General features: G+C 23.0%; 2 protein-coding genes across 3 annotated transcripts; both read right to left on the bottom strand.

Moving 5' to 3' along the window:
- Nucleotides 1-876: 876 nt before the first annotated feature.
- LOC122507185 lies at nt 877-7,613 on the bottom strand. Its single transcript, XM_043619776.1, has 9 exons — nt 7,498-7,613; nt 6,806-7,147; nt 6,395-6,714; nt 5,656-5,884; nt 4,509-4,670; nt 4,267-4,333; nt 3,232-3,393; nt 2,204-2,306; nt 877-1,911 (listed from the first exon to the last, which is right to left on the bottom strand). The coding sequence occupies exons 2-9, from the start codon at nt 6,900-6,902 to the stop codon at nt 1,813-1,815; spliced, it is 1,239 nt and encodes a 412-aa protein (XP_043475711.1). The 5' UTR covers nt 6,903-7,147; nt 7,498-7,613; the 3' UTR covers nt 877-1,812.
- A 4,783-nt stretch (nt 7,614-12,396) lies between these two features.
- LOC122507184 (USP6 N-terminal-like protein) lies at nt 12,397-22,619 on the bottom strand. 2 transcript variants are annotated; one of them, XM_043619774.1, is made up of 8 exons: nt 22,399-22,619; nt 21,489-21,723; nt 20,580-20,900; nt 18,840-19,027; nt 18,336-18,496; nt 17,837-18,157; nt 17,339-17,480; nt 12,397-13,526 (listed from the first exon to the last, which is right to left on the bottom strand). In XM_043619774.1, the coding sequence occupies exons 2-8, from the start codon at nt 21,641-21,643 to the stop codon at nt 13,099-13,101; spliced, it is 1,716 nt and encodes a 571-aa protein (XP_043475709.1). In that variant the 5' UTR covers nt 21,644-21,723; nt 22,399-22,619; the 3' UTR covers nt 12,397-13,098. The 2 variants fall into 2 exon arrangements, with proteins under 2 accessions (XP_043475709.1, XP_043475710.1); XM_043619775.1 differs by having other exon boundaries at nt 21,489-21,686.
- Between the last annotated feature and the right edge of the window lie 59 nt (nt 22,620-22,678).

Here is a 22,678-nt window from a genome sequence, read left to right as displayed (position 1 = left end):
AGACTAGAAATAGTAATCGAAAGTTAAATCTTAAATTATTATTCAATTTTAAAAGAAATTTTAAAGCAAATATTTTTTTAAATATTTGAATTCGAATAAAATTTATAATTTGTATCAAAGAAAATTTCCACCAACCAATTTTACATTTTCCATAAAATTGTTATTCGTAATTTGATTCAAAACTCCCAAAGTATAATTAATTATAATTTTAATTTTTCATATTTGACAAGATTTTCTTTTATTATACAATGATTAAATTTGTAATATTTTTGAAAATAATAATGATACAGTCCAAACGAATAGAATTTTATTTAAATCGAATTTTATTGTTTAAGAATAAAATATTAAGAAATTTTTTTCAATTTCTTGCATTTTTTTTTTTTTTTTTTTGCTGGAAAAAAAAGACAATTTTTTTAATTTTTCCAAAATTTTGACAAATTTTTCGTCAATAAATTAATACAAAATAAACTTAATTACATATTCAGTTTTAACAAATTCATATAATATTTGTGAAAAATAAATTTTAATTTAAAAATTCATTCACACATTATTCAATTTATTTAACAAAATTATATTCTCTATAAAATAGCTTTATAATTTATAGAAAAATTTTAAATATATTGCAAATTTAAAAAGATTTTTCTCTCTGGAAAAATAAACTTTTATTGTTAAAAAGGTCCCCACACTTAAAGCCATTATTGATCAATATTTCTATAGAATAAAAATTTTTGATAATAGAATTTTAAGGAGTAATATTAATAATTATTATTATTAATATTAATAATAATAATTGCTAATACTATTAATAATAATAATTGCTAATATTATTAAAAATAATAATTGATAATATTAATTACTAATATTAATAATCATTATTGCTAATATTATTAATAATAATAATTGCTAATATTAATAATAATTATTATTAATATTAATGAATTATAAATAATTAATCGAAATAAGCACTACGAGTGCAACAATTGTGTCAAAATAGAAAGAGTAGAAAATTTTCAAGATACTTTTCTCGTCTCGTTTTTGTAAGATGGAGGGGACTATAAAAGCCGTTGTGGTATATTTTTTTTAGAAATTAAATCTTACGGTAAAAATTATTGAGGATTGTAAACAGTAAACTAAACTAAAAGGTCTATAGAGATAAAGATTTTGGGATAATGTCATAGACATCGAGAGAGAGACTGAAGAGTCATTAATATTATAATAATTGTTTCTTTCTCTATAGGCCTATGTATCTGCCACTGTAAAATTTTTTTTTCACGACGAAACGCACAGAAGCGCGTGATTAGCATTTTTTTTTTTACTCTTGAGGTACAATTTTTCGAGGCAGGATTTGCTAGAAATATTATCGTACGTTTACACATCAACCAACTGACATTTACAAATCAATTTCACACAGTTTTTTTTTTTTTGTTTCTTGATTTAACAAATCTCAAATGAAATATGTTCTTTTACAATCTTTACTTTCATATGCAATACAGCGTTAAAATTCAGAGTGTCATTTTTTTTCTGTAATGATACTGCAAAAATTGTGTAGGTGTAAAAAATTATTCTTCATATCAGTCCGACAAAATGAAACAGCGATATTTGCGGGGAAATAACGTGTTTCATTGTCCTTTTTTTTTGCTTGGTGATTTTAATTATAATAATATGTTTACGATATAAGTTGTATTTCATATAAATGGTAAAATTGTATTTTTTATATTATTCAGTAAAAGGATAAAGATTTTTTTTTTTATTCACCGATATGACAAGTAAAAGTGAGCTAAATACCAGGATGGGATTTAGATCGTTTGGAAGTTACTGGTCCTCTTCTCTTTTTGCTTGGGCCGGCGTTGCAGGCGTTGCCGGTGTTGGATCATCATGGAATAGTGGATTTTTCACTTCCATCTCGCCAGTCTGGTAAAAAAGAATTGCCTCACTACTTTTATTTTTTAATTTTTAAAAATTAAAAAAAATTTTTTTTTTAATTTTTATTAAATAATAATAAGAAATACAAAAATATTAATAAATAAAAGAAATAACAAATAAAAAGAATTTTCAATGAAAATAATAATAAATAAAATAAATAACAAATAAAAAGAGTATTAAATAAAAATAATAATAAATATTTTAAATTTTAATTAATTAATTTTTTAATTCGTTTAAACTTGATTTCTAAAGTGAAAATTAATTTTGCAGACGAACTCACTGGTGCTAGACCCGGACATTCATAAACAGTATAATCTCCATTCTCCTCATCGCTATCGGCTTCAGAAACAGAACCTGGATCACGATTCGCTGCTGACACTCGACTGCAATTAATTAATTTTTGAATTTATTAATTAATAAATAAATTAAAATTAATGAAAATTAATTTTTTAAAAATATTTTCAAATAATTTTTGAACGATAATAGTTTTTCAATTTTGAAAAATTTCTAAACAATTAAAATTTGGTAAAATCTTTTATAATAATTTTAAAAAAACTAATAAATTTTTTGATAAATTTTAATTAAAAATTTTGAACATTATTGTTTTCTCCAAAATGTTAAAAATAATTCTAAACTGTTATTATTTTTGGAAATATGTAATTGAAAATATTAAAAATATTGAATTTTAAGAAATTAGAAGCTAATTTTCATTTTTAAATTTACCTTTAAAGATTTTTCATTAAAATTTTTGATAATTCAATTATTTTCAAAATTTGCAATTAAAAAAAAGTTTGATTTTTAAAGTTGATTTTTAAAAATTGTAACAAAATACTTGAAATAAATTAATTATTTTCAATCAAATTTTACAAATTTTTAACTATTCAAAAACAATTTTTGAAAGATTTGTTTATAGTTATTTTTCGCATTATAAAAATCAAAATAAGTTGCACTTTTTTTCACTAAAAGTTGTGGTATTTTCTTGCAATGTTTAGAAGAAAAGTCGAAAAAGTCGCATTTTTTGAAAGTAAGTCGAAAAAGTCTCAATTTTCTTAATTTCCCTGATAAAAACTTTTTTCATGACATTTACCTGACTTAACTGACAAAAATTTTGTTTTAATGTTTCATGGAAATTTTATCATTTATAAAAACCTGGAAATCATGGAAAAATCATGGAATTTTATAAGGAGAAATTTGTAGAAACCCTGAATATTTAAATTCGAATCGAAAATACTGAAGGAAGAGGATGATCAATTTTTGAAAGAATGAAATGATTCAAGAAAGAGGGAAATGATCAATTTTGGAACTAACTTTTCCATTGCAATAATCTGTTGCTTCTGATGTTGGAAATGGTACATTTGGGCTGATTGCGCCAATCTCTGATCACCGGAAGGTGAAACGTCCTTATTTGGACCTGTCACTCCATAAGCTGGATATTCAATGTCAGCCGCTGCTTTTGCCACTCGTTGAAGTCTGAAAATTATTCCAAAAAAAGGTAAATTACATCATTTTTAATTAATTAAATAATTAAATAAGATTTTTCATTAATTCAGGCTTTGGATCGACTTTAAAACACAAAAAATGTCGTTTCAGTCAATTAAAGATATAAAAAAGGAGAAAAATTATTTTCTCTTTCGTTTATTTTACTCTAAATTTTATCTGAAATTTCCCTCATAATCAGAAAATAATTTTTCTAAAATTCTCCAAACTGTATAATTTATTTCGTAAAAATTTCACAAAATTGACAATATTTTTCATTTAATTACTTTCGAGGATTTAATTACTTTCAAAAAATTGAATTATTTTCTAGAATTTTTATTAGTAAAATTCTTTTCTAAAATTTCTGCAAATAATTCTTCCAATATTCAATTATCTTCTGGAATGTTTAACGATTTATAAATTTAATTAATTCTTTTTCAACTCAATTATTTGTAATACTTTCCAGAAAATTCTTTGATAATTTAAAATTAATTCTTAAGAAAAAAGAAAATTCATTTAAAATACAATTATTTTCAATTCAATTTTACAAAATTTCAATTATTAGAAAATTTTTCAATTAATTTTATGAAAAATAATTTAATTCTTTGATAATTTAAAATTATTCTTAAGAAAAAAGAAAAATTTTTCAAAAAAATTTTTCAAATAATTTTTTCTATATGAATAATTCTACTAATTTCAAATTCATTTTTAAAATTCAATTTCCAGAAGTTTTAATTAAAATTTTTCTCTAATTCAATTATTTTGAATAATTTTTAGAAAATTTTTCGAAAATTGAATTGTTGAAACACAAAATATTCAATTTTTCATAAAAATTAATGAATTAAATTAATTTTAAATTCAAATTACCTGCACCATGTTAAACTGATCAGAACAACAGCAAACATTGCAGCTGCACTGCAACCAGCGACAACAGCTAAAAGCGAGAAAAATTAATTGTAATAATTAAAAGGAGAAATTAGAGAATTAGAATTAGAATTTGTCACTAGAAAGAAAATACAAGAAAAAGAGAGAAAAATAGAAAATTCCATTATTATAATAATTCTCAATTTTTTGAATTGGTGTCAAGTATTGATTACTTAGGAAAGTACCAATAAAGTAGATATCATCATTGTTTGGTTTTTCGACAGATAAAATCAATGGATTATTAGATGAAGAAAGCATTCTCTTTGGTTCTTGAATCATTGGCAAATTTTGGTGTTCACGTTCATTGTCTTCTTCTTCATCATCATCATCATCATTATTATCAGCGACTGGAATCAAAAAAATTTCCGTTACCTTTTCATCGTAATATTCGAAATCACAAATTTAAATTAAATAAAAACGGAAATCAAATTGAATTAAGAATGAAAGTAAATTGAATAAAAACTGAAATCACACTGAATTGAAAATGAAAGAAAATTGAATTTAAAATAAAAAGAAAGAATTTATTCAATAAATATTAAATGAAACAATTTAAATAAAAAGTGAAATCAAATTAAATTATAAATGAAATAAAATTTGATTTCACTTTTTATTTTAATTTCTCTATTTAATATTTATTGAATAAAAAATGAAACCGAATTCGATTAAAAATGAAATTGAATTAAATAAAAAATGAAATCAAATTGAATAAAAAAATGAAATCAAATTAAATAAAAAGTATAATCCACTTGAATTATAAATGAAATGAAATCGAATTATAAATGAAGTGAAGTTCAATAAAAAAAGAATTTCGATTAATAACTAAATTAAATAAAAAATAAACTAAATTTGAAAAATTATAATAAAATTGATCATAGAATACAATTATTTTTGTAAAATATAACATTCTTCTTAGGAATACAATTATTTTCAAAAATGTTTGTAAAAATCTTCGAAACAATTCAATTATTTTTGTAAAAAATAAAATTCTTCGAAGCAAATCAATTATTTAAAAAAATTTAATAAAATTCTTCCCAAGAATTCAATTTTTTTCAAAAATAAACATTTTTAAAGGAATTCAATTATTAAACAAAATTTTTAATTCTTCGTCAGATTTCAAATATTTTTAATTTTTTAATAAAATTCCTCGATGGATAGAACATATTTTTTAAGTATCTAAGAATTTTTCGAATGAATCAGAATATTCTTTAGGGTCAGTTAAAAGTCAAAATTTTGGCTGGAAATCAGGGATAAGTCAGGGAAAAAGAAAATAAAATTTTTGTGGCAACGGTGTTAAATATTAATAATTAATGGAATAATAATAAAAGTACTCACAATGAGTGAAAGGCGTTTCCTGATAGTAACGAGGATCATTTGGTCTAACCGCAAAAGGATATTCATCATTGAGATCTGGTTCGCCAAAGGCATAAGTGAATTCAGGCATTTTCTCGTAGCGCTCTCTTAATTCATTTGGTTCCCGAATATTTCCACCCTCATGCATTTTCACCAATTTCCCCGGATAATTTAAAAGCCGTTCCTCCATGTCTTTTTCAAATATTGATTTCTGTCGAAAATTCATTGACATGAATAAATTCGGCGATGAAAAAATGGTTTAATGACGATGAAGAAGAAGATGATGAAGATGATGATGATAAATGATGATATGTGACACGTTGCTTTTCATAATTTTTTTTTTTTTTGCAATTACTTTCTTTATTCTTTAAAACACTTTGCCACCTTGAAGTTAATAAAATTCAAGAATGAATTAATAGAGAAAAAAGTCATCAAGAAAATCTTGTTGAAAAAAAAATGTATCAAAAAATGATTTTTAAAATCGTGATAGAAAAAAAATTAACTATTATTAAAAGGCTTCGTTTGAAAATATGAATTTATTTTCATACTTTTTTCTATTTTTATTTATTCCAATTCATTTTATTTACTCTAATTATTTTAATTTCAATACTCAATGATTGTGAATTATTTTCGATTTTCAGTGAAACAAAAATTATTATTGAAATTAAAATTGAAAAATATTTCTTTTGTTGCAGAGGGAAAAATATATTGTTCAACTTGCCTTGAATGAATCGTACTCGGGGTAACGATCCAAATTTGCAATGTATCTGGCAGACGATAAATCATTACGATGAATTTGCTGAATGTAGTCTAGTGGATTTAAATTTTGTTTCTGCAATAATTCAATTAAATTCGGCACATCTCGTGTCTCGAAATTTCGCTTATGAAGCAAATAATCCAATTGATGATCTCGCTGAGATCTTTGATTCATGTGCGAGGGCAAATGAATTCTACGCTGATGACTACTTGGTACATCAAAGTATCTTGCAATTTCCTCTAATGTAAATTCTTTAATTTCTTCGGGAATTTTTGGCACCGCATCTACAAAAGAAATACAAAAAATAGACAAAGTTTTCAAATATCAAGAAAAAAGATAACAATAAGTAAGGAGAAGAAACGTCAAATTACTGACCTTGATAAAATTCAAGTTCCCCAGTTGTGAGACTAATGAGCATTCCAAATGGTAGCAAGAAAGTCGAACGAAATAGTTTGAATTTCATTTTTGTCATTGTAGAAAATAAAAACCAGCTGATGTATTCACAGCTTTATCAAACACTTGTAACGTTTATGAATTGTCGGTGCCATATGTATAACGCGTCATTCATTCAGCTTAGCAGAGAGTTTGCGCGGTTATTTTGCTTATAATCAATACTCCGCACCAGCATCTGACACCATAAGCTTCTTTTTTCTTCTACTTGTTCCTTTTTTCTTCTGTGACACTATTCAACAATATTTCCCCCGTTAAATTCCCCACCTGAAAAAATCAATTCTGTCAGCAAAAAATTTTTCTTTACCAAGAGAGCAAAAAAAATTAACTTTACTTAAGTAAAAAAGAAATAAATTACACGAATTTTCAATTTGTTTTAATTTTTAAAATTTAAATTCTTTACTTGAAGAATTAATCATTTCTTTAATTTTTCAATTGAATGTTTCGATTTTTTAATTTTCCGCAAATTAAAGAATTTTTTTTTTTTACTTTTTTTCTTTAGAACAAAAAGAGAATAAATTTTTATCAGTTGAATTTGAAAAGAATTTTATTTCAAAAGAAAAATAAAGAAATTAAATTAAATTCAATTTCGAATGAAACTGTTTGTTCTTTCTTACCTTATTCGATAAAAAATTTGCTGACCGAAAAGCCTGGGGAATTGCACATTTCTTGTTGAATTCGAAAAATGTAAAAACTGATTAGAGAAATAAAATATACAATTTGAGAATTTAAATAGGAAAGTAAAAAGTTTTAATTTTAATTATTATTAAGTAATTATTGTTGAAAACGAGAGAAAACTAAAAAATAAATAAAAATGAAGAATAAGAAAGAATATAAAATTATTCCAAAAGAATAACAATATTTTGTAAACATATGTATACACAAAGAAGGAAGTGAATTCTTATCAAACTGTTTGAATTGATTAGTTTCCGTTGTTCACTTATTCGCTCAACTTATTTTATCAAAGGACAAGTTTTTAAAATAGAATGCATTTTTTCAGTTTTTTTTTAATAATAAAAAAAATAAATACCAGTAAAAATTGTTAGTAAAACTAAAAATATTTATTTTTTGAACTTTTTTTCGACTTATTTGTATGGAATGCTACTTTTTCGCATTTTTTTCAAAATTATTTTCAAAATTTCCAAATTAAAATTCTCCAAAATTTCATTTTCAATATAATTTTAATGAAATTAATATTTTTTAAAAAATCAATGATTTTGAATCATTATTTTTTTAATTGATATTTTTTAGTATTTCATTAAAGTTATATTCAAAAATTGAAATTTTTGAGAATTTTAATTGCAAATTTTGAAAATAATTACATTGAATAAAATAAATAAAAATTCTTCAAGTTTTCGAAAATCCAAATAATTTAGGTACTAAAAATAATCATTAAATTTTATTTAAAAATCTATTCTTTTTAGAATTATTATTAAAATTTTGGAGTAATTAATAATTTTCAAAATTTTTAATTAAATTGATTGTTCAAAAATTAAATTTTTTATCATTATTTTTAAAAATTCAATTATCTTTAAAAAATGTGAATTAAAATTTTTTATCAAATCTACTTTTTTAAAGTAATTAAAATTTTGGGGAAAAAACATTTATTTTCATATTTGTAACTGAAATTCTTTAAAAACTTGAATACTTTTTAATATTCCACAAAAATTCCCTAAAAAAAATCAATTATTTTCAAAAATTTTTATTAATTTTCAATTATTTAAAGAAATTTTCAATTATTTAAAGAAATTTTCAATTATTTAAAGAAATTTTCAATTACATACAATTAAAAAATTTATTTTGTGTCTAAAAAATTATTTAAAATTTAAAAATATTAATTTTAAGGATTTTTTTATTATAATTTTTAAAAATTCAATTATCTTCAAAAAACGGGAATTAAAATTTTTTATAAATCCACTTTTTTTAAAGTAATTAAGATTTTGGAGAAAAAAACATTTATTTTCATATTTGTAACTAAAATTCTTTAAAAACTTGAATACTTTTTAATATTCCACAAAAATTCCCTAAAAAAATTCAATTATTTTCAAAAATTTTTATTAATTTTTAATATTATTTAAAGAAATTTTCAATTATAATTTATATACAATTGTAAAATTTATTTTATGTCTAAAAATTTTTTAAAAATTTAAAATTATTAATTTTAAGGACTTTTTTATTATAATTTTTAAAAAAATCAATTGTTTCAATTAATTTTTGTTTACATATTTTCAAAGAATAAAGTTAACAACTTTTTTTTAAAGGCAAACCATGAAGAGTTGTAATTAAAATTTCAATTGAAAAATTGAATATTTTCTATGTAAATAATTGAATTCTCGAAGAAAATTCGAAAAACTATTAAAAATAATTGATTAAGAGAAGAAATTTAGTTAAAATTTTCAAAAAAATAATTGAATTTTGAAATAATTACAATTGCAATTCCTGAAAATAATTAAATTTTAGAACATTTAGAATTGAAATTGCCTGGTAATAGTAAAAATGTTTTAAAAAAAAAATATTAGTAAAAATATTACCTATTAGTAATAATAAAAATTTTATAATATTAAAAATATTAGTAATTGGTAAAAATTGTTTGTAAAAATATTAGTAATTAGTAATTAATAAAAATTATTAGTAAAAATTGTTAGTAAAAATATTAGTAATTAGTAAAAATTATTATTAAAAATATTATTTGTGATAGTAAAAATGTTTTAATAATAAAAATATTATTTGTTATAGTAAAAAGGATTTAATAATAAAAATATTAGTAATTACTAAAAATTGCTAGTAAAAATTTCAAATTAATAAAAAATAAAACTAAAGCAAAAACGTAATTATTAAACTAAATTAAGAAAAATGTTCTTATAAGGATAAAATTAATTTTTTACAACTTCAACATTTTCTGTGGTTTCAATTTATTGCTTTGAAATTATAAATTCGTAAAATATGCGTAAGACCAGTTCCGTTTTTAAATTCTCTTCACTTTCATTGAGAAAGTAGGTACACGTCTATTCAATTTTATTCAATATTATTCGACGAAAAAAAAACCAAAATCATCGCTAAACTATTTTAATAGTGTAGTAATTAAAAAAAAAAGGAAAAAAAATACCACGTCTCCTATTACACATATTACAATGTAGACGCTATATTTGGACAAAAATAAAAAACAAATTTCCATTCAGAAGCAATACAAAAAACTGATAATACACGCTATTCTAATTATTCTTCATTTTTATATATATCAAATTTATTTACAACGCCAGAATCAAATATAATACTCTGCGATAAAAAGCAATAGAAAAATTAAGGCTCTTTGATTTCAACTATTTCACGCGAGGCTACAACGCGGCAGCTTCCACTTCTAATTAATACTTAGAATTAAAGGAATGTACACTTACGCATTCATTTTTCTTTTTCTTTTCTTTTTTTTAATTATCATTATTATTATTAATATGGTATTATAACGAATTTCGCCATTTCGTTATTGCGATTGGAAAACATTTTTTTTTTCTCTTTTTCAAAGCTCTAAATTACACACTTGCGCTCTTATGAGTACAATATTTTTCTGCTTTGGAGACGGGAGGGGAATTTGGGAGAATTTATTAATAATAACAATTATTATTATTATTAATAATAAGTTAAAAAAAAAATTCATATAAACTTAAAAAACAAGTTTCACATTTCGCACCTAAATGCAATAATTATTAACTCCGTACAATATATAATAGAGCGTATTTTTATCTACAATTGTCAGCAATAAATATCAGTACATTAAAAAAAAACTGACTAAACTCCTCAACAAAATATAAAAAAAAAATATATGAATTAAATTATTGCGACTGAGAAACAAAAAAGTTGACAAAATTACCAAAGACTTTGGGACTTTGGTATTTAAATTTTTCTCTCTTTCTAATCTAATCGTAATTGTAAATATCAAGTCAACACGATATGATGTCAAATTTAACAGATTTAAATTATCCATTTGTCTCTTTTTTTTACTCGATAACCACGAAGACTAAGACTCTATTTTTTTTGCATTTTTTAATACTACGTGTTAATTACGGCAGTAAACGAAAATATTTCGAGAATTCAGACAATCGAATGAAAAATACCAAAAATTTTTATTTGACTGTTTAAATATTTTCCTGATTCAATTCATGATTTCATTTAATTTCATCATTTCATTTCTTTTCATGATCCTAAAGTTCTAAACGTTCAAATGAACGAAATTTATTTCCTTCTTAAATTAATATTTATTTTTAAATTTTTCTACAATAATTTTGCGTCACTATACAAAAAAATGGACCGAAAAAAATTAATTTCTAGTTAAATGTAAATTTAATTAAATTAATATTATAATTATTTAATTTAATAAAATAATATTTTTTTAATTTAAATTTTTTTTTGTATTGCAATATAAAGAAATGTACCGAAAAAAAGTAATTTCTAGTTTCTAAATTTAAATTTAATTAAATTAATAATATATTATTTAATTTAATAAAATAATATTTTTTAATTTAATTTTTTTAATTTGTATTGCAATGACTATAAAAAATGTACAAAAAAAAATTAATTACATAACATTTCTAAATATAAATTTAATTAAATTAATAATATAATTATTTAATTAAAGAAAATAATAAAATTTATGTTTTTAATTTATATTTGCAAGCAGTAATTTATGGAAATATCTTTAATAAAAATTCCCTTCATTTGAACTTTCAAAACTTGTAATTAATCAAAATTTGACAAAATAGACAGAATTCTCTAATCGGTAAAAAATTATAGTTTCGTAATTTTAATTTCGTATAATAATAAAAAAATAGTAAATTATTAATTAGTAATAAATTATTTTGATAATAATTTAGTTAATAATTAATAATTTTAGTCCACAATATGATTTATAATATTTTATCAAAAATGAGTCAAAAAATGAATCAGGAATTTCTAAAAATGAAAAATAATCAAAAGTGAATCAAAAAATGAGAAAAAATAATCAAAAATGAATAAAAAATGAAAAAAGAGAATAAAAAATTCGAAGAAAAATATATTACAATTTTTTTTTGCAATTAACAAATTTACCATCATTTTCATGAGGTAAAAAAATTTTTTTTAACTAAAAACAAAGATTTGGTAATTTTTTGCAGATAGTACTGAGATTCTCTTTTGAAAATTTAAATACGATTCTCTCATTTTTTTCTTGTCCTCAAAAAAACTATTTTTCTAATTTGTGCTCTCTTTGATCAAAAAATATTTTCTATTTTTTTTCTCACACAACTGGAAATTAATTCTAAAAGAGAAAGTTTAAAAAAATATAATTTTCATCTCATAATGAGAGTAATGGAGGGTTTTTTTTTTGTTTTAATTCTTAGAATTCAATTATTTCTCTTTCGAAAATCGAGAGATCAAATTTGAAAAAAGTTTTTCTGGACTAAAAGTTTAATACATAGAATTTTTGTCATATGAAGAAGAAGAAGAAGAAAATTCTAACGAGAATTTTTTTTTTGTTTCTGATTCTCTACTCTACTTGTACATGATATTTTTTTTCTTTTTTTGAAAACATTCACAAAATAATTTTTTTGATAAACGTATTTTGAAGAGAGACGGTTTCTTTTAAAAACGGTTACTCTTCTTTTATATATACATATACGCGTTTTATGTACATATTTATACACGCATATGTGTATATTTTTACAAATGAGTATTTGTTGTCCTTTTTTTCTAAAATTGTGCCATCGCCGTTGACAAGAGCAAATTTGTCTGTTTTTTTCTCTTTCGATTTTTCCTTTTTTTTTATTACTTCTAGATCGAAGTTTCAATAAATATTTCATTTTTTGTAATTCTAACATTTGCAAGAAATTTTCAAAGAAAATCGGGGAGCGAAAAATTACAAACTTTATAACTTTGTCTTTTTGGAAATTTTCAAGTGATAGTGAAAAAAAATCTATCTCAAGAATAAATTAACAGTACAGGTCAAATCTTTCAGGCTATATTACAAATGTTGTCTCGTAATTTGTCTCCTCTCAGAAAAAAGAGTATCTTAGAAAGAAAATGTAGGAAAAAATTTCAAATACAGAACAAATGGAACTACAAAATTAATTAAATTAACAAAGATAAAATTAAAAAGAATATTAATCCAAAAAAGGACTTCGTCGGGCAAACAAAAAAAAACATTGGAGACAACAAGAGGAATGACTGAAGCGAAAAAAAAATTGGGGAATTTATTTCAAGTCGAGTTCAAGTTCAGGACTCTCGAGAGCAAATGGTTTGATACTTTCGACAATGGGCGTTTGATCGGGATCGACGCGAATGCGAATTTTGTTGGTCTCTAACGAGCGAGGTAGAGTACAAGGAAGATCATCCTTAAATGAGGTTGGAGTGGGTGACGTGTAGGGTACGTATATTCTAACGACATCGGGACTTGGCTGATGAGACGTTGCACGTGGAGTTGGTAAACCACCGCTACCTGAACTACCGTCCGAGACATTACTCTGAGTATCGAGACTATTGTCATGGGCCTGTGAACGTGTCGCTGAACTGAATACAGAGAGATCCGCCGTCGAAGTAACGGATGTATCGGCTAATGATCGACGTGACCCATTGGGTGATGCCCCATCGTCTAGACTTGGATCGAAGGAGAACTTGCTTCCTGCACACACACAGAAATTTTCATTATACCTTGACATTACATTTTTTATAGCAAAAAAATAAAACAAAAAATAAATTAACTCTCAATGGCGGTAAATAAATTTAAAAAAAAAAATGAATTGATTTCCATTTTCCATTTTTTTTTTATTTATTTACGAGAATTGAATTTTTTCTTTAAATTTATTTAAAGTTGGGAAGTTTTTCCTCTAAATAAATTTAAAGAAAAAACTCTATTCTCGTAAATAAATAAAAAAAAAAAAAAAAATAGAAAAAGGAGGGAAGTTTTTCCTCTAAATAAATTTAAACAAAAAACTCAATTCTCGTAAATAAATAAAAAAAATGGGAAAAGGAAATTAATTTAATGCTTGTTAATAAATTAAAAAAAATTGTGGGGAAAGAAATTAACTCAAGGCCCGTAAATAAATTGAAAAAAGGGAAAAAATAACTCAATGTCGGTAAAAAAATTAAAAAACAGAAATTAAATTATTTTTTTCCTTTTTTTCTTTTTCTTTATTTTTATAAATTTAAAAACAGAAAAAAAGTTAACTCAATGCCCATAAATAAATTAAAAATAAATAAATTTAAAAAAAGAAACAGAAATTAACTCAATGCCCGCAAAAATTAAAAAAAAGGGGGAAAAAATAACTCAATGCCCGTAAATAAATGCAAAAAAAAGAAAAGAAAAAAAGGAAAAAAATAAAAAAGGAAAAATAAAAAATGGGGAAATAAAAATAATTCTCAAAATACACTTCTAGAACACATTTTATAAAAAAAAAACTATTTCTACTGCATACGTTTCAATACTGAGTGGAAATGGGAATTGAATCCAGTTTTTCATTTTAAAAAACAAACAAAAATCAACTGTTCTCAAAATAAAATTTTTCAGAAATTTTTTTTCAGAAAAAAAAAGAAAATGAAACTTTAAAAACTGAACATATTTTGCAAAAAAGTAGAAAAATTTGTTCCAATTTCAAAATAGAATTTTTTAAACGAACGAAATATTCTAATAGTCAAAATATTTAATGTAAAAGACTAATTAAATAAATTAAACAAATTTATATTTCAATTGAAAAAATATTTTAGTTAAAAAAGTATTTCAATTAAAAAAATTATTTTGGTTAAAAAATATTTAAATTAAAATTAAATATTTTAGTTTAAAACAAAATTTTAATTGAAAAAACTATTTGTGTTAAAAAATATTTCAATACTGAGAAAGTATTTTAGCTATAGAAATATTCAAATTACAAAAAAAAGCTATTTGAGTTAGAAATTATTCCAATTGAAAAAATATTTTCGTTAGAAAAATATTCGAATTAAAAAAAAAGTATTTAAATTGAAAAAAGTATTTAAATTAAAAAATATTCAAATTGAAAATAAGTTCTAGTTTAGAAAAATACTTAAATTAAAAAAGTACTTTATCTACAAATTACTTCAATTGAAAAAACTATTTTATTTAGAAAAATCTTCAAATTTATTTGTTTTACAAATTAAAAAAAATTATATTTAAATCGAAAAAAGTAGTTGAATTACAAAATATTTTAATTGAAAAACTATTTGGGTTTAAAAATATTTTAATTGAAAAAGTATTTTAGCTATCAAAATATTTAAATTACAAAAAAAAATAACAAATTTTGTTAATAAATATTTCAATACTGAGAAAGTATTTTAGCTATAGAAATATTTAAATTACAAAAAAAACTATTTGAGTTAGAAATTATTTCAATTGAAAAAATATTTTAGAAAAATATTCAAATTAAAAAAAATTATATTTAAATTGAAAAAATTGTAGTTGAGTTAAAAAGTATTTGAATTGAAAAACTATTTGTGTTTAAAAATATATACAATTAAAAAAATATTCTAGTTTAGAAAAATACTTAAATGAAAAAAATTATTTGATTTACAAATTATTTCAATTAAAAAAAAATATTGCAGTTAAAAAAATATCCAAATTAAAAAAACACTATTCATATTGAAAAAAAGTACATTAAGTAACAAAATACTAAAAAAAATTAGCGAAATACTGTAAAAATCGAGACAAAATGAAAATTAACATTTACAAAATAAGAAAAGTTAAATCAAACTTTTATGTTTCTAAATTATTTTCTCAATGCTCATTAAAAATTTCGTTAAATTAACAGGAAAGTGAAATTAAATTTTCCTTTATTTTGACAATCGAAAAATCTAATTGACAAAAACGAGAATAAAAATATAAAACATTTGAGAATTAATGCAGAAAAACAATTTCTTTAAACTCTAAGAACTTTTATTTTTTAACTTTTTAATTTTTGTATATTTTATTTCTTTTGTTGTTTTAATTTTTTATATGCTTTTTGTTTAATTTTTTAGTTTCCAACTTGGTTAAAAAAACAATTAAACCTCACCTCTTATTAATTATTGTTAAAGACAAAGGCAAAAAAAAAGAAAAAAAAACGTATGGAAAATGTAATGTCTAGTGTTATGTGTCGAGTTAAGTAATTAAGAACACACACACATGCACGTGAAAGGGAAGCAAGTTCTGTTAAACAAGGCAATACGATTAAATTCCAGAACAGGAGGACTTTAAATGCGAAAAATTGAAAGCATTCACGAAGGATGCCAAGATTAATTGAAATTGTTGAGTCGAGTTGAGTCTAATATATCCCTAGTTTTTAGTTTTTTCTTCAAATGCAATTCGCCCCTTTTCCTATTTAATTAACTAAAAAATTTAAATTTTTTAAAAAAATTTACAATTTTAAATTGTAAATTGTAAATTCGAAGAAAATTTACGTTTACCAAAAATTAATAAAGCAAATTATTGCCTTTTTGTTTTTTTCAACAATTACTAAAGTAAAATATTGTCTTTATTAATTATTCTTTTCAACAATTAATAAAGCAAACTGTTGCCTTTTGTTAATTGTTCTTTTCAACAATTACCAAAGTAAACTATTGCTTTTATTAGCTGTTCTTTTCAACAATTAATAAAGCAAACTATTCTTTTACATTTTTTTTAACTATTGTTCTTTTTAAAGATTAAAGCAAAAGAAACAAAAATTTATTATACTAAAGAAAATACAGTACTAAAGAAGAAAAATAGATAAATAAACAAACGGAATTAAATTGAGTCATTTAATATCGAACCTATATGGCAAGGAAAGTCGAATCTAATTATCTAAACTGAAAAAACAACAAAAAAGTAAACTGCAATTTATAAACTAAACTATTTGTAGTAGAAAAATCGAAACATGTAAATCAAGACAAACAATGAATTATTAATCGATGAACTAATTTGACTGACGAATAAAAAACTTACTAACAATTAACTTACAATTAATAATTAATTATTAAATAATTATTTGAATTTTCCCGAAATAATAATAAAAATTTTAATATTAATAATTAAGGTAATAATTATTAATATTAATAATCATTATTAGATAATATAAATAATAATCTCATTTTTCCCGATTGGAGATTCATTTCTCGAGATTCAAATCACTAATGGACTATTAATGTCACATTCGGCTAAATTACTTTTCAAGTTGTGTAAATATTGCGAGTAGAAGAATAAACGCTACTTATGAATATTGTCAAACGCGATTATATCTGATTTTTTTGAGCAATAATCTCTATGTCTGCTTTTTCTTTTTTGTCGAATTTGCGACTATGTGGATTAATTATTATTTTAAAGTCTTGTATTGTAAATGAGTACGTTGATGTTGGAATGAGAACTATGACTGAGACTGTCTTCAGAACTTGAACTCTCGCTACTAAATGCATCGCTAGTTCTAGCGCTAGTATTAGCATGAATTTCACGATTACGAGTGGTAAACTCACCACCAAGACTGCCGCAATTCGCCGGCTCGACTGGCGTTGAACTTTCACGATTCTCCTCAATAACAGCCATATCTCTTCGATTCACCACCGTTTCACGTGTCACTTGCTGTGCCTCGCTGAATTCCTCCGCTCGTCTTCCCACCTTTCAAAATCAATCATTTATTTTAAATAATTCACCATTTTTTTTTAATAACTTTGAAAATTATGAAATTAAATATCAGGGATGTCACAAAAATTTTATTTTATTTTATTTTTCCCTGATTTACAAACAAAATTTTGACTTTTTCCCTGAACCTTGAAGAATATTCTGATTCACTTCAAAAAATATTAGATACTCAAAAGAAATGTTCTATTACATTTATTTACGAATTTCTGTAATTGTAAAATTACTCGAAAACATCATTAACTTTTTTTTAAATAAATATTTAATCATTTGAATTATAATCAATATTTTAATTAAATGAACAAAATAAAAGAGTAAGAGGAGGAAAAATTTACCTTGCTGGTGAATGTGGGCTCCTTAAATGTACCGAATGGATGACGTGGTAATTCGTGTGGCAACGGTGGACCCGAATAATCCAACTTAGCCCGTTTCAGTTCCTCTATACTTCGTTCCATGGCAGAAATGACGGCATCGTCGTCATAGGAAAAGTCTTTTTCTAACTTAATTTGTAAATAATTGCAAAACTCATCTAAACTATCCATTGCAAGTAATTGTCGTTTGTGTAATTTCATCACCGTGTATGCCATCGCTGGCAAAATACGATCGCCGTCCAAAAGAAATATATCCCAAATCCTAAGTCCAAGACTCACTGGCGTCTAAAATTTGACAAAAGAAAAATTCTCCAATTATTAGAAAAAAATATTTTTCAAAAAAAAAAAAAAAAAAATAGAAAAAATGGAACAAAAATAGAAAAAAACAGAACAAAAATATAAAAAAAAAATACAAAAATAGTATTAAAGAAATAAGAAATTTCTAATTAAAAGAAATATTTACTCTTTCTTGAAATACAACAAAGAACCATTTCAAAGCGTATAATATTGAATCGCAACCACTCTTGTCCAATTTTCGCTTTAACTTTGGAAGAAACTTTGTCATTATTTTGTCATGGTGTTCTATAAAACGATTCAATTTTGGAAAGCCGTCTACGTAGAATCCTGTGGAATTTTTCAATTCGAATTAGTGTTCAATTAATACAGAAGACATGGAAATTTAAAAAAAAAATAAAATTATTAAAATAGGATTAAATTTTAAATAGTATAAAATGTGAAATAGTACTAAATATTAAATAGCATTAAATATTAAATAGTACTAATTATTAAATAGCATTAAATATTAAATAGTTTAAATATTAAATAGTACTAAATATTAAATAGTATTAAATATTACTAATTCCGAAAATATTAGACTAAAAATACGTAAATCTGGATCATATTTCCATCTTTTTAAAAAGAAGTAGCGTTTTTTTTTATTTTCTAAAGAAAGGCAAAAATTGCGAACCGTGCATGCTGTATTTTTTGTCTGTGAGCAGTACAGAAAGTCCCCAAAATGCATCCTCCTCATCCATGTAGAGTAAAAGTAGACCAGCTAAGACGGACATGCCTTGGCAATAGCCAACTTCCATATTATACATACTATAGGCCGCCAATACGTAGAACATGGACTTTTGTTTAATACTATATCTCTCTCTATAAAAAGAAAAGAAAAACGAATTTCGTTAAAAAATTCTCAAAAAAAATTTAACTTTATATATTTTTTCTAATTTCCAGAAAGAATATTAACTTCTTCTTCCCATCCTGGTAATAATTTTAAATCTAAATTTTACATTATTGTGAAATTTAATTATCTTCCAAATTTTCAGTTAGAAATCTTCTTTCTCTATTCTGATAAAAATTACTCAAATAATTAATTAGATATTATACAAGGTTTAATTATTTGACAACTCAGTGATAGAATCAAAATTATTCAAAAATTTTAATATAAGACCTGAAATTTAATTATTTTTGAAAATTTTTTCTGTAACTTCCAATATTTAATTACTCTGGAATTTTTAATTAAAATTCTTTGCTAAATCAATTATTTGAATAAAAAAAATTCAATTATTCCTATAAATTGCTAAACTTTTTGAAATTTATCCATTTCTTAAAATTTCTACTATAACTCTTGCAATATTCAATTATTTTCTAGAATTTTTTGACTAAAATTTTTCACCAAATCTAATATTTAAAAAAAGGAGTTCAATTATTTCTAAAAAAAAATATCATAACACTTCTAATATTTAATTATTTTCTAATATTCCAACTTAAATTCTTCTTTAAATCAATTTTTATCAAAATATTAAAAAGTACTACGAGAATTCAATTATTTAAATACAAAAGTAATTAATTTTGATAAAATAATTAATCAATTCTAAAAAAAATTTAAACTTTACCTCTATTTATGGGTTTTTTAAAAATATATTTTTTCTATACTTTAAAAATATTTAAAAGAAAGAAATTTCGAAGACAATTTAAGATTTTAATAATTCGATATTTTTTCTACAACTTTGGGTAAAGTTTTAGAGACACTAATTTTTATTTTCCCAGTTCTCTGAGAAATTTATTACTGTCAAAATTCATATAAAATTTAATAAAAAGTCTAACTGGAAAATAATTTTCACAGGAATTACATTTTTTGTTTTACTCGCTAATAAAATAAAATGAGAGGAATTATTTTTCAAAAAAGGTGCTAAAAAATGTTAGATAAAACAAATTAACTTGTAAATTAATGAATGCATTGTAATTTAAATCAATAGTATCTTTTTTATCAATACTTAGAATTTTGATAGTTTGAAATTTGAATCGAAGGAAATTTGATCTAAGATTAGATTATTATTTTTTTCAGAAGAAAATAAATATTAATTTTTTTATTTCAACTATTAGCGGGTTTAAAGTAATGGAAATTCGCAAACAAAAAAAAGGGAAAAAGTAGATTTTAGTGGCACAAATCTAGAAAAAAGTATCCAAATAGTGGCAAATCGTAAAAAAGTAGTAAATAAGTGCGAAGCCAGTCTTCATTATTCAGCTAATTTAAAATTCATTTTTCAATTTTTATTTTTGAAGTTTAGATTTTCAATTTCAATTTTTCAATTTTTCAATTTTAATTTGAATTTTAGTTTTTCAATTTTTATTTTTTAATTTTAATGTTTCAATTTTTATTTTAGTTTTTCAATTACTAATTGTTTCAATTACTAATTATTACCTGTAATTAATATGATCCCTATATTGTCTAGCGACATCAGCATCAATTTGCCTTATTTCCGTGGACCATTGTCTCGCCAAATGCAGCATCTCGTCATATTTTCCCGGGTGCTCAATCTTTAAATTTGTAGTACCCAATAAAGTACTCCAAATTTGTCCTCGATATCTATCAGGAATACCTTTATATATTCTACGTCGTAATTTCTCCTTAGTCGCTGGATCATTCCACTTTTTTGTCATCTTCTCCCACTTCTTTAGCCTCTCCATCTCCGTCTGTTTTATCTTAATTTCATTTTTATCCACTTTCGGTAATTCCGCGTCACTGAAAATTTTCAAACAATTTTATTAAAACTTTTCCAACAAAATTTGATTTTTATTTGTATTCTTAAAATAATATTCTTCATATTCGTTAAATAATAAATTCGGTAATGCGGTAAAATGATAATGTGGAGGAAAAAAATAATTCTTTTTGATATTTATAGATAGTTTTATGAAAATTTACAAGGTTGCCACGCTTTTGCTCTTTTCAAATTCCCTGACTTTTCCAGGTTTTTCAGGTTGAAAAACGGAATTTTTTCCAGGTTTTTAAAACAAAAATTATTCGAAAACATCAATAACTTCATTTTTAAAGGTAAATATTTAATCATTATTATTTTTATAGAAAATAAAATAATCAAAAATTTGAAATTCAATAACATATAAAAATATTTCAAGAATAAACACAATAACTTTAGAAAATAACAATTTTCCAGAATTTTGATCAAAATTTCCTGACTTTTTGCAGGTTTTTTCAAGGTTTATAGAATTCCTTGGCATTTACAGGTTTTCCAGGTTTCCATGTTGCATGACAACGCTGAATTTAATTTTTTTTTTCGATAATTAGAAAGAATGGAAAATAAGATTAATTTACTGTATAAATCCATATCGGTCAGTTGTGTGATAAACCGGAAGACTTGGGTCTTCCCAAGGATCGATGTGTGCACCATTTTCTCTACCACGATCGTAACAACTGAATATTCTGTCCCTTTCAGCAGCCGATCGCTTCAACAGTTCTTCCTCATTCATCCCACGTGCGAAATTGTAAACAGATTCTTATACATGCCGTTTCCTGATAATGAATTAGTCATTCAATTATAAATCACCATCTAATGGAAAATAGAATTCTCTCATTAAAACCATTTAATATTCATTAAAAGGTACCAATTTCAGTACATAATTTTACCACAGAGTAAAATTAATTTTAACCAGAACTTTAAATACCAAAAAAATAAAATACAAAAATATCGATTTACAATCAATTTTTCGTTTTTTAGACTAAAAAACATTCATAAATATCTACTTTAAAAAGAATTGAAACATTTGTCAGACGGAAATAAATAGATAACAATTTTAATTACATCCTCTTAAAAATGCATTTTTTCAGAACTAGAAAAAATTGAGATGAACCGTTATTTATCTCGAAAATGGCACATATGGTACAAATATTCAATATTCTTTTCTCATTTTTTAATCAAATGAAAATTATTGAAAATAAAAATTTAATGCTAGAAAACTTGAATGTACAGGAAATAAAAAAATATACATTATACAGTTTATACATTGCAAAATAGATAAAGTGCAGCAAGTGTTTTGGCATGTTTCGAGGAAGAAAAAAATAGAACATTTCGGAAAAAATCTTGAGTTTATAGAAAAAATAAGAGGAAGAGTTTTGAATGAATAATTCAAAAGTGAATATAAGTGAATTAGTTGCTAAATTGGCGGATAAAATGACGAAATAAATAAAAAGAGGCGTAAGTATTAAAATTGATAAGGTTACTGACTTCTGCGTGAGAAACTGCAATCTTGAAATGAAAACATCTAGTTTTCGTGGCTACATTATTCATTTAAAAAAAGTTGTTTTTTTTATTCTTTCAATCACTGATTAACGTCCACTTTTTAAAGAAGCACTTTTAATTAAAGAAGCGAAATATGAATTTATACTTTTGGCTTTTTTTTTTGCTGATCGAGCTCATTCCTTGCTCTTCGTTTTGCTGACACGTCATAAACTGTTAGAACCATAGAAGGAGTTTCCGCTCTTTTTTTCAATGACAGCGATCACAG

The sequence above is a fragment of the Leptopilina heterotoma genome, unplaced genomic scaffold, assembly GCF_015476425.1.
Source record: "Leptopilina heterotoma isolate Lh14 unplaced genomic scaffold, ASM1547642v1 Lhet_45, whole genome shotgun sequence".
NCBI lineage: Eukaryota > Metazoa > Arthropoda > Insecta > Hymenoptera > Figitidae > Leptopilina > Leptopilina heterotoma.
The sequence above is the reverse complement of the archived record's forward strand: the minus strand, read 5'-3'. Positions and strand labels throughout refer to the sequence as shown.